Consider the following 13,410-nt stretch of genomic DNA (forward strand, 5'->3'; position numbering starts at 1 on the left):
TTTTTTTTTTTGAGACGGAGTCTTGCTCTGTCGCCCAGGCTGGAGTGTAGTGGTGCGATCTCGGCCCACTGCAAGCTCTACCTCCTGGGTTCACACCATTCTCCTGCCTCAGCCTCCCAAGTAGCTGGGACTACAGGCGCACACCACCACACCCGGCTAATTTTTTGTGTTTTCAATAGAGACGGGGTGGGTTTCACCATGTTAGCCAGGATGGTCTCAGTCTCCTGGCCTTGTGATCCACCCGCCTCCGCCTAGAAGTTAATCTTTAACAGAGGTCATCACTTGAGAAGGCAGGATGTTATCATCTCTGATGTCCTTTTTTTTTTTCTTCTTGGTTTACTGCAACCTCCGCCTCCCTGATTCAAGCGTTTCCCCTGCCTCAGCCTCCTCAGTAGCTGGGACTACAAGCGTGTGCCACCATGGCCAGCTAATTTTTGTATTTTTAGTGGACAGTTGGCCAGGATGGTCTCCAACTCTTGACCTCCTGATCTGCCCATGTCGGCCTCCCAAAGTGCTGGGATTACAGGCGTGAGCCACCATGCCTGGCCGTCTCTGATGTCTTTTAATTCTCTCTAGTCATTGTATAGAACAAGAAAAATTAGAAAGTGAGTTAATCTATAGTCTGAGAAACAGAAGTTGTAACCATATGTGACTTGGATCACAGTCATATCTCTCTCAAGGCCTAAAGTATATTTGGGGTTCCAATAGGTTTTAAATTATTTATTTTTACAGCGTAAAATGCTTAGGACATGTTAGTTAGAATTAGATATCTAATTGTTACATTGTCATCTGCTGTGATTGCTAATCATCAGCATCAGCATCATCAATAGGAGTAGTGCTAGTACAAGTAGCATTTAATGTGTTGTCACACTAAGTTCATGGATGCTTGTCGAGAAAGTATGCTTGATAAAGTTCTTCAAGAAGCTTATCAATTGGCAGATTTAACAGCTAGTATCTTTTTATATTCACAGGGGTCAGGAGAGTGCTGGTATTGTGACTAGTGACGGGAGTTCAGTGCCAACATTCAAATCACACAAGGTAAATTTGAACTTAAGAAATCTTGGCCGGGTGTGGTGGTTCGTTCCTGTAATCCCAGGATTTTGGGAGGGCAAGGCGGGAGGATCACCTGAGGTCGGGAGTTCTAGACCAGCCTGACCAACATGGAGAAACCCTGTCTCTACTCAAAATACAAAATTAGCCAGGTGTGGTGGCGCATGCCTGTGATCCCAGCTACTTGGGAGGCTGAGGTAGGAGAATTATTTGAACCTGGGAGGCAGAGATTGCGGTGAGCTGATGTCATGCCATTGCACTCCAGCCTGGGCAACAAGAGTAAAACTACGTCTCAAAAAAATAAATTAATTAATTAAAAAGTGAAAGAAATGGGATGACAAAGATAACAAAAGACAGGTGATCATTAATATGGGGGGGTGTTTGAATAAATAATTTGCAATCAAAAGTGATATTCTTTGGATCAGCCACTTTCAACTTTATATCCTAACATTCGTCAAATTAGGATGTATTTCTTCCCCAGTGACAATTTTTTGCCTAAGACCAACTCAAATAGGGAGTCATTTATTTAAATGCTTTAAGATGCTTTGATTTGTTTAATGCAAATTTTAGTTTTTATGCTTGACAAATTTTATTGCTTAGTACATCTGTTCTTAAATGTTTTAGTGAATAGTATCTTATGAAAAACAAGTGCTTCAACATTGTGAAGGTATTAAATGCCACTAAATTTTTCTCTGTAGAATGGTTAATTTTATGTTATGTGACTTTTCCCTCAATAAATTTTTTTTTTTTTAAGTAAGTGCTTCACAGTTCTTACAGTTAGGTTATTTGTTTTTGGCCTTTTTTTTTTATTAGAATTCTGAAACACAGAGAAATTAAATGTACTTCTTTGTCTTATTTGTATTGGCTGAGCAGAGAAGAGAGGCGTTTATTACTAGCAGTACTAGTCTGTTTTTTTCTAAGTTGCACTTTTTGATTTCTCAAGGGAATGGGTCTTGTAAATCACGTCTTTACTGAAGACAATTTGAAAAAATTATATGTTTCAAATCTTGGAATTGGACACACAAGATATGCCACTACAGGAAAATGTGAATTAGAAAATTGTCAGCCCTTTGTTGTTGAAACACTTCATGGGAAGATAGCTGTGGCACATAATGGTGAATTGGTAAATGCTGCTCGATTAAGGAAAAAGGTACGTTTGTTTGTTTGTTTGTTTTCCCTGAGCCTTTTTAAATGATTAGCATGGGTTAATGAATAAAAGTTAAGGATCTTTGTAAAAGGCATTTTCTGATTGTTGCTACCTGTTACTTAACTGCAACAAACAATTGCATCAGAGTGATCTGGAGTACTTGTTACAATTCCAGATTGTAAGATGTCTCCTGGAGTTGGAGACAAGGGTGAGAATACGCATTTTAGACTCACTTTTTGAATGCACTGCTTTAGAGATTTGGGAGAGTTGATTTATGGTCGGAAGCATAGAGAAATTAGAGTTTATGGACTTGCTATCTCTTTAACTCTGTTGCTATGTACAAAGCTTGTATGAGATAAGAAAAACCAAGCTGTTTTTCCTATTCTCAGACTCAGCACACTTCTGTGGCCAAATAGGGGGGTTTCTTATACCAGCCAATTTTCCAGAGGACACCAAATGGGTATCCTATAATTCAGTTGTATTCTGATAGTACCTGGAGGCAAAGTCAGGTTCCAGAAGTTAAGGGCTCAATCCCACAAGATTGTCCTCCGCTTCAGATGCTAGTTGCAAGTCCAGGCCTCTGGTACATCTGACAACCAGTTATAAATTGGGAGTTCCTGCAACAGCCCTGGCACTGCCTTTGGTTTCAAACATCACAAAACTCAAGAAAGTACTTTGTATACATTTACCAGTTTATTATGAAGGATGTTACAAAGGCTACAGAAGAACAGTCTGGTGAAAAGATGGAAAGGGCAGGGTATGTGGGAACGAGCATGGAGCTTCCATGCCCTTTCCAGGGGCACCACCTTCCAGGCATCTCCAAGTGTTCAGCTATCCAGAAGTTCTCTGAACCTAGTCATTGTGAATTTTTATAGAGGCTTCATGAAGTAGGCATGAATGATTAAATCATCAGCCACTGGTGATCAGCTCAACCTTTAGCCTTTCTCCCCTTCCCTGGGGGTCCAGGGATGAAGCTGGAAGCTCCAACCCTCTGGTTGATTCCCCTGGCAACCAGCCCTCATACTGATGCTATGTAGGAACCCCTAGCTACTGGTCATCTCAACAGCATACAAAAGGACACCTATCATTTTGGCAATTCTAAGGGTTTTAGGAGCTATGTACCAGGAAAGACCAGGATTAAAATCAACATATATATTTCTTCTTATATATCACAAAAGCATAAAAATAAAATGGAGTATATACTTGGAGATGACATGAAAAAAATGAATTGGAAACAATGACAGAAAACTAGAGTATGGGAAAAGGGACAGAGAGTGTTTAAACTCTTGGTTCACAGCATGTTGTTTGGAGCTTTCTGTGCTAATGTCGTCAAATTTGTTCCTATGCTTTCATTCATTTTATCTTTTTTTTTTTTTTAAACTGCCTGTCTTTATATTCATTCCTAGTAGCTTCCTTTTATCCATTCAGGCATTCATTAATTAATGTTGATTTCTTCAGTTTATTAGCTCCCAATAATCTTGACTTGGTAACCTCAGAACCTGGTGATATTTAGTAATAGATGGTTACCCACATGCCCCATCATCCTATAAGCATTCTAGAGCTGGGCAATTCACATAAGATGAACAGTTACAGAAGCTGAATAATAATGAATTGCTGGGTCAAAAATATCTAGAAACCAGGCTTTTGTACCATTCATTGTCATTCTATTTTCAGTTCTGTCTTTAGACATTTCCTAGAGCTTTGTCCAGCCCTGTTTGTAGGTATTATAATGACCTTATTGTGCTTTTCTGTCCCCAAATGAGAAAATGTATAGTTCATTTAAAAATTCAGACAATCATGAACATATAAATATGGAGTAAAAATTTCTTTAAAATTCACCACTTAGAGATAACCACTAACTCACTGTTTCCTGACATTACCCCTTACCCAGATGCTAAACTTCATCTCTACTTTTAGCTCCCTACTGAAAATGTTCTGTAGTGCCCATTCAGACTCAATCTGTGCATGTCCATGGGGCTGCCCTTGTCCTGGTCAGTCTTGCTCAGAACTTTGTAATTATCATAGAGGACACTCAAACGATATTTATTGCATCTGCTACATTTCATTGTTCAATACAGTTGATTCCTTTCTTCTATCAGTAATAATCAATGAGGATGGGTAGCCACCATTATGATCACTAAGAAACCCAGCTTGAAAGTTAACACTGTAGTGTACTACTTTTATAGGAATATACCCAGTTCATCAAGAGTGTTGAGGGTAGAAAAGGTCAGACCCACAAACCAAATTTTCAAGATCCCCTACCCACTTTCAGGTCTGCATGCCTTCAAATTTAGTATTCAAAAGCTTTTCTATACATCTCTTAAAGCACTTTTTTTTCCTGCTTGAAAACCTTCTAGATTTCCTATATTGCCTCCAGCCATGGTCATCCGTTATTAGTATACACATACCATTAGCGTAGGAGTCCCCAACCCCTGTGCCAGGGACTGGTACCAGTCTGTGACTTGTTAGGAACAAGGCCACACAGCAGGAGGTGAGTGGCAAGTGAAGCTTCATCTGTATTTATAGGTGCTCCCCATTGCTCACTATTACCACCTGAGCTCTGTCTCCTGTCCAGATCATCAGCAGCATTAGATTCTCATAGGAGCATGAACCCTGTTGTGAGCTGTACATGCAAGGGATCCAGGTTGTGCTCTCCTTAGGAGAAGCTAATGTATAATGCCTGATGATCTGTTACTGTCTCCCATCACCCCCAGATGGGACTGTCTAGTTGCAGGAAAACAAGCTCAGGGCTCCCACTGATTATGGTGAGTTGTATAATTATTTCATTATATATTACAATATAGTAATAATAGAAATAAAGTGCACAATAAATGTAATTCGCTTGAATCATCCCCAAACCATCCCCTGTCCCTGGTCCATGGAAAAGTTGTCTTCCATTAACCTGGTCCCTGGTGCCAAAAATATTGGGGACTGCTGCATTAGTGGGGTGCAGGATTTTCGTAGCTGGACATCCACAGAATGCCTTATTTCTTTCCATTATGGTTGGCTACTGGGTTTGGGGTGGGGTGGAGCTTCCCCTCTGATGATTAAACTTCTCTTTTTTTCTGTATAGCTTCTGCGTCATGGTATTGGTCTGTCCACAAGTTCTGATAGTGAAATGATTACCCAGTTACTGGCGTATACCCCTCCTCAGGAACAAGATGACACCCCAGACTGGGTAGCCAGGTAAGCAGAGAACTGGATTAAACTTGGAGCTCTAGTAAGGAGAGTTTTGCCTTGCATATGTTTATAACTGAAGTTATTCATTCAATTATTTAATTAATTCCAGGATTAAAAATTTGATGAAGGAAGCACCCACAGCATACTCCCTGCTTATAATGCACAGAGATGTTATTTATGCAGTACGAGATCCTTATGGAAATCGTCCCTTATGCATTGGTCGTCTTATTCCAGTGTCTGATATAAATGACAAAGGTAATAAACTTCAGAAGGAATATCATTTCATAATGTTTTTCAGTTATTGTCGTACTGCTATCAAGCCCTGAAATCTTAGAGAGTTGATGGGTGGGAGGGAGCTAAGTAATGAAATAATGGTAAATGTATTCTTCCTTTTTGAAGTATGTTTCTTTGAGTACTTCTGAGGATGAGTCCCGTTTGGTTTTTTTTTGTTGTTGTTTGTTTTGTTTTGTTTTGTTTTGTTTTTGAGACAGAGTTTCGCTCTTGTTGCCCAGGCTGCTGGAGTGCAATGGGGCAATCTCAGCTCACTGCAACCTCTGCATCCCGGATTCAGGTGATTCTCCTACCTCAGCCTCCTGAGTAGCCGGGATTATAGGCATGCGCCACCATACCCAGCTAATTTTGTATTTTTAGTAGAGACAGGGTTTCTCCGTGTTGGTCAGGCTGGTGTCAAACTCCTGACCTCAGGTGATCTGCCCACTTCAGCCTCCCAAAGTCCTGGGAGTACAGGTGTGAGCCACCACACCCGGCTGGATGAGTCCCTTTTAATGTTTTTAATGGAGATTCCTATTTTTTCCTGTCTCGATTGCCTATTCATGTCCTTTCCCTAGCTTTTTCATTTCTGCAGTATGATTTTAGTGGTTTCTTTTGACTTTTATCAAGATGTTTTTCTAGCCATGAAATCATAATGTTAGAAGGAACCTTAGAAGATCTTTTTTTTTTTTTTTTTTTTTTGAGATGGAGTCTGGCTCCGTCTCCCAGTCTGGAGTGCAGTGGCCGGATCTCAGCTCACTGCAAGCTCCGCCTCCCGGGTTTACGCCATTCTCCTGCCTCAGCCTCCCGAGTAGCTGGGACTACAGGCGCCCGCCACCTCACCCAGCTAATTTTTTGTATTTTTTAGTGGAGACAGGGTTTCACCGTGTTAGCCAGGATGGTCTCGATCTCCTGACCTCGTGATCCGCCAGTCTCGGCCTCCCAAAGTGCTGGGATTACAGGTTTGAGCCACCGCACCCGGCCTAGAAGATCATTTATTTTATCTTTGGCTCAAGTCAAATGAGGATCCATGTGCTCTTAAAGCCATAGAAATGGTTATTCTATGAATTTTTTTTACTTATTTATTTAGTGTTAGCTGTTCTGTTGAAAGAGCCTCTTAAAATTTCTTGAATCCATTAACTGAATTGATTTGTGATTTACAGAGAAAAAAACATCAGAAACAGAAGGATGGGTGGTGTCTTCAGAATCTTGTAGCTTCTTATCTATTGGTGCAAGGTAAGTTTTACCTTATTTGGCATATTATCTTTTCCCACGTTGAAAAGAATTTTTTTTTAGACACAGTTTCTTATTTACGTGAAAGTTTGAAAGTTTTCCTTCTGATATCTGATAGAAAATGTTTATAAAGGGATTTTCTTATGCATGTTATGTTCAGCAGTTGCATTGAGTTTTTTTTTTTTTTTTTTTTTTTTTTTGAGACGGAGTCTCACTCTGTCGCCCAGGCTGGAGTGCAGTGGCCGGTTCGCAGCTCACTGCAAGCTCCGCCTCCCGGGTTTACGCCATTCTCCTGCCTCAGCCTCCGAGTAGCTGGGACTACAGGCGCCCGCCACCTCGCCCGGCTAGGTTTTTTTTGTGTTTTTTAGTAGAGACGGGGTTTCACCGTGTTAGCCAGGATGGTCTCGATCTCCTGACCTTGTGATCCGCCCATCTTGGCCTCCCAAAGTGCTGGGATTACAAGCTTGAGCCACCGCGCCCGGCCTACATTGAGTTTAATGTTCTAGTAATAGCTTCTAATTCTGATGCTGGCATTCTTTCAAGATACTATGAAACTTATTTTAATTATTTTGTATATTTTTCTCTTTTTACAGTACAATATGAACATAGACTTATTTTAGAAAGGAAGAACTTCCTCACTGAGAGATAGTTATGATAGAAAAATGTAAGCCAGGAGAAAATGTTTTCTTTATACTTTATTCTTTTAAAATTCAATACAACTTAGGGCCCTTAATTTTTTAGAGTTTACAGAGAGATTATACAGAAATCATTGCAGGAGACATACCACTTTTTAAAAAGCCACTTCTAGATTTTATATTGAATGAATCAATTGTTTCTCTAAGGGAAGGTACTCTGTGTGTTTTATAATTAATGTTTTCATCAGCCTTAAGGACTAGTTTATTAAAAGTCTTCTTTCTTTAACATTGTTTCCCAAGATATTACCGTGAAGTCTTGCCTGGAGAAATTGTGGAAATATCCAGACATAATGTCCGAACTCTTGATATTATATCAAGGTCTGAAGGAAACCCAATGGCTTTTTGTATCTTTGAATATGTTTATTTTGCAAGACCAGACAGTATGTTTGAAGGTAAGTAGATTTCTTTTCTTTGAATATTCATATAAATGTTTTAGCTGTCTCCTTGAAATATGGCAATTCTTGCCTCAGAGGCTTACCTGGCTCTTCGAAGGCACATAGTTATATGTTGTGGATATAGGACTGAGCCCACAAGTTATAAGATGACTGTTTTTCACTTCCTTTTGACTCTTGGATTTTGTTTTTTGTTAGGAGTAAGGATTATGATTTTTAGATCTATATGAAGGGTCAAATTTTTTTTAAAACCACACAGTTCAATTCCCTAGTTTGTGTATTTCCACATTCATATTTTTGTATATATTGCATTTCTTTTTATACTCAATCTATAGAATTCTGGCACTAGTTTTTTAGAATAACACTGTTATATTATGCTAAGTAAAATACTCTCTCTCCTTTTACAAACACACCAGACCAAATGGTTTATACAGTAAGATACCGTTGTGGCCAGCAGCTAGCGATTGAAGCACCTGTGGATGCAGATTTGGTCAGCACTGTTCCAGAATCTGCTACGCCTGCTGCTCTTGCTTATGCAGGAAAGGTATTTTCTCTTAATTAACATGCAGTGAATTGCTCTCCTAGCTGTGGAATAAGAAATCCTTGCCTATAAAGAGAAACATCAACATTTCTAAGGAGAAAGGAAGGTTTGGTGGTTAATGTTGGTTTGTTTACAAGCGTTATTTATTTTCCAGGCGTTTTACTCAATGGCACTATTTTAGTGAAAACCACTAAAAGGTTCACTGAAAAGAAAAAACGTTCACTAAAGGGTTCAGAAATTTGCCGCCCTCTTTTTAAAAAGATAACATCATGAATATACAGTTGACCCTTGAACAATTTGGGGGTTAAAGGTGCCAGCCCTCTGCACAGTCAAATCTGTGTATACATTTTAATGCCCCCAAACTTAACTGATAACCTACTGTTGACTGGAAGCCTGACCAATAACATAAACAGTTGATTAACATATTTTGTATATGTATTATATGCTGTATTCTTGCAATAACTTCAGCTAGAGAAAAGTAAATGCTTTGAAGAAAATCATAAGGAGGAGAAAATATATTTACTATTCCTTAAGTAAAAGTGGATCTTTATAAAGGTCTTCACCGTCATTGTTGTCTTCACGTTGAGTAGGCTGAGGAGGGAAGAGGAAAAGAAGGGGCTGGTCTTGCTGTCTCAGGGGTGGCAGAGATGGAAGAAAATCCACCTATAAGTAGACTCAATGCACTTCATACCCATGCTGTTCATCAACTATATATTGACTTCAGTGGAAAAATTTACTTAATATTATCTTGAATTATCTTCACAAGTCACTGGAATATTTGCTTGCTACTAAGTATGGGTAATAATAAAGCTGTTTATGTTCATTTAGCATAATGTTGTCGCTGTAATGCTTTATTTTCATAACCAGGTAGATTGTATAACTACCTATAAAATCCTGGGGTATAATATCCAATGTTCACTACCTTGGGTACTTTATTAGCTTCTAAAATAATTAATATGCATATATTTTATAAACGATTACCTTGATAAATGGGTTAATTACCTCCTATCCCTAAAAAGTATCTCATTGGTCTACTGGTTTTAATTTATTTAATTCATTTATTTAAAAATTATCATTTTGAATAATGAATTTTTCTGACAGTGATTTAATCTTTGTCATGTCTTCATATGCTTAGTGTTATCTTTCAAAACAGGAATAATGTTTAAGACAAAAACATTATGAGTCCTCGCAAAATGAATTGGTTTTTCCACCAAGTATATTTTGTTTAGTGGTTTTTCTCTTTGCCTTTTTTCCAAATAATAAAGGAAAATTATTTTGAAATTTCACTTGAATATTCTGGTGGCAACACAATCTAGAGTACTAATATTTGCCTATTCTGTATATTGCTCCTCATTGTCCTTTCATTTCTTCTCTATCAGTGTGGACTTCCATATGTGGAGGTGCTGTGTAAAAACCGGTATGTAGGGAGAACCTTCATTCAGCCAAACATGAGGTTAAGACAACTTGGTGTTGCAAAAAAATTTGGAGTATTGTCAGACAACTTTAAAGGCAAAAGAATTGTTCTTGTAGATGATTCAATTGTGAGAGGCAATACCATCTCACCTATAATAAAACTGCTCAAAGAATCTGGTGCAAAAGAGGTAAGTAATATTAAAACATATCCTAAAGCATCAGTTAACAATAAGATACTGGCATAAAATTGCAATTCAGGGTAGTGAATCAAAATGGATGTTCAATATAATAAATTAACTTTTTTATATCACTTTGATTTAGGATTAACTGTGTAGCAACTTGGAGAACATGTAACAGCCACACTTACATTAAATGTAATCCTTAATAGATTAAAAAGCTCAATATAAAAGCTTAAGGCTGGGTGAGGTAGCTCATGCCTGTAATCCCAGGAGCCTGAGGCAAGAGGGTTGCTTGGGCCCAGGAGTTCGAGGACAGCCTGGGCAATATAGTGAGACCCTGTCTCTACAAAAATAAAAGATAATAGTAAAATTAAATTTTAAAAAATTAAACTAAATTTTAAAAAACCTAAAATTTTAACAAAAAGACTACACAAAATAGGCTGGGCACAGCGACTTATGCCTATAATTCCAGCACTTTGGGAGGCTGAGGTGGGCAGATTGCTTGAGTCTAGGAGTTCAAGACCAGCCTGGGCGACGTAGTGAAACTCGCCTCTCCTAAAATTACAAAAAATGGGTGGGGCGTGGTGGCACGCACCTGAAATTCCAGCTACTTAGGAGGCTGAGGTGGGAGGATGGCTTGAGCCCAGGAAGTGGAGATTGCAGTGAGCCGAACCAATCTCAAAAAAAAAGTCTAAAAGCACAAAATAGAATGCTCTTTAAAATCAGTGGAGTATTGATCGCTTTCTCTACTTGAAGACATGTAGCCAATTCCAGTGTAATATCTTTGACTTAATGTTTTTTAAAATTTCTTTGTTAAAGACAGTGTCTGGCTCTGTTGCCTAGGCTGGAGTGCTATGGCACCATCTCAACTCACTGCAACCTCTGCTTCTGGGGCTCAAGCAATCCTCCTACCTTAGCCTTCTGAGTTTCTGGGACTATAGGCATACGTCATTGCAGCCAGGCTAATTTTTGTATTTTTAGTAGAGACGGGGTTTCACCATGTTTCCCAGGCTTGTCTTGAGCTCCTGGGCTCAAGTAATCCACCTGCCTTGGCCTCCCAAGGTGTTTGGATTACAGGCATGAGCCACCATGCCCAGCCAAGTTATTTTTTAATATCACTTTACGTCTTTTGTTTTTTGTTTGATACTGGGACTCAGTGTGTCACCTGGTTGGAATGCAGTGGTTCGATCTCACCTCACTGCAACCTCTACCTCCTGGGCTCAAGCGATCCTCCTCCCACTTCAGCCTCCCAAATAGCTGGGACCATAGGCACACACCACCATGCCTGGCTAATTTTTTGTATTTTCAGTAGAGGCAGGGTTTCGCCATGTTGCCCATGCTGATCTCAAACTCCTGAGCTCAGGCCATCCGCCTGCCTAAGCCTACCAAGGTGCTTGGATTACAGGTGTGAGCCACCACACCTGGCCTCACTTTATGTCTTGAAAAAAAAAAATTTTTTTTAATTTTTATTTTTTAAATTGACAAATGTATATATTGTGTACAACATGTTTTTATATAGATACATACTAAGTTATTTTAAGATTTCAAAGCTTATTCTATTTCATAGCTCATACTACAGAAGTGAGATGCCATTTACAACTAATAGTTGAGTAAATTTAAAAATAAAGTCTCAGCCTGGGCAACGTATAGTAAGACCCCATCTCTGAAAAATCAAAAATAAAATCTCACTGTAGAAGAAAGTAGGATGAAAAGCAGTATGCCAATTTATTTAGAAAGTTTCCAAGATAATTGGGATTATGATTTTCCAGCCTTTTTTATACTTGTGCTTAGGATTATGATCATCTCACTCTGGAATTCTGTGGAAATTATGTAATAAATATAAGAGTTTAACATAATTTCATCATTTATTGTAACAGTGAAAAAGAATAAAGTCAAAGAACCTGGAAATGGCTTAAATATCTCCCGGTTGGAGAATATAGTTTAGTAAATTGATATATCAGTGATTAAATATGATGCAGCCATTAAATACTAAGAAGACTACATAGCAAAAATGGGAAAATCTATTCTAATACAGTTTAAAAAGGAAATGTGGACACTGAGTATAGCCATTTAAATGTACCTGATGAAAGGCAAAAAAATAAAAATAAAAATAACAGACAAAAACAACTCTGTTGTAGTAGTAAGATTTTGTTATAACCTGGTAAATTGTATTTTTCCTTTTTTAAATGGTAAGATAAGAGATAAGCAGAAGTATCCGGTATTACAAGAGAAAATCTAAGTGGCTCTAGGAATGTAAAGACATCAAATAAGAAGTAGGATATCTAGAGAAAGAAAATTCCTCATGATTAGGTGACAGAAAAAAAACAAGAAGCAGCTTTGTAGAAAGAATAGTTTATTACCTATATGTTGTTACTGAATATTATGCAAAACAATTTTATATTGTATTTGCACAATGAAAGAGAATTTTGCATAGTGTTACAAACCTTGTGTACAATGATTTCTTTCCAAGGTACACATTCGAGTAGCTTCACCACCAATTAAATATCCATGCTTCATGGGAATAAACATTCCTACAAAAGAAGAGCTCATTGCCAATAAACCAGAATTTGATCACCTTGCAGAATATCTAGGTAAGTATTAAAATTTCTATAAACTTTGATTATTAACAGAGAAAATCCAAAGCTTGACAGTCTTTACACCTTTAGTAAAAAGGAGTATTCAATGTTTGTTAAAAGTTTTATAAAGTTAAGCAGATATTGAATACTATTCTCAACAGTGAGAGTAGTGGGCATGGGGCAGACGCCATAGAGTCTTCTTGTGTTGGAGAGCTAAGCCAAGGTGAGATCAGAGAAGGGAGAGGTGGTTTCCAGGTGGAGGGAAGTACAAGCATATCACTTAAAACCTCCTAAAAGTCAGATCCCAAGAAAAACAAAAGTAATTTAATCAGATTCTAACAGAGTAATTTGGATGTCGATACAAATCACAAAGTAAAAAGTTTGTGTAGGTTCATATTCAATAATGAGATAAGGAGACTTTGAGATTTAAGTTTTCCTGGGTAAGACATCTTCCTTTGAAAATCAGGTGATGTATAAACTGTGGAAATAACACATGATATTTAGTCATTGTGCCTTGCTACCTCTACACCATTTGTTTATGGCTGGTGTTTCTTTTAACCTGTCATGCACGTGCCTCACTGGTTAAATATTTTTAAATATCACCCTGATGGGTGTCATACATGTTATGAGCACTCACACTTTGCCAGAAACTATACTGCCTATATTATTTGTATTATCATAACATCATAAAAACTCTACGTTTAGGCAATGTTTCCACCATCTTATATAGATGA

The 13,410-nt window shown here is 38.2% G+C and overlaps 1 protein-coding gene across 1 annotated transcript in view; it reads left to right on the forward strand.

Moving 5' to 3' along the window:
- Positions 1-13,410, forward strand: part of PPAT (phosphoribosyl pyrophosphate amidotransferase) — a 43,892-nt gene that overhangs the window by 27,938 nt on the left and 2,544 nt on the right. Inside the window, exons 2-10 of the mRNA XM_023192243.2 lie at positions 972-1,038; positions 1,994-2,200; positions 5,271-5,383; positions 5,487-5,632; positions 6,811-6,883; positions 7,816-7,967; positions 8,384-8,511; positions 9,888-10,109; positions 12,571-12,691. Coding sequence (XP_023048011.1) covers positions 972-1,038; positions 1,994-2,200; positions 5,271-5,383; positions 5,487-5,632; positions 6,811-6,883; positions 7,816-7,967; positions 8,384-8,511; positions 9,888-10,109; positions 12,571-12,691 — 1,229 coding nt within the window. The remainder of the gene's footprint in view (positions 1-971; positions 1,039-1,993; positions 2,201-5,270; positions 5,384-5,486; positions 5,633-6,810; positions 6,884-7,815; positions 7,968-8,383; positions 8,512-9,887; positions 10,110-12,570; positions 12,692-13,410) is intronic.

This window comes from Piliocolobus tephrosceles, chromosome 3 (genome assembly GCF_002776525.5).
Source record: "Piliocolobus tephrosceles isolate RC106 chromosome 3, ASM277652v3, whole genome shotgun sequence".
Classification (NCBI taxonomy): Eukaryota; Metazoa; Chordata; class Mammalia; order Primates; family Cercopithecidae; genus Piliocolobus; species Piliocolobus tephrosceles.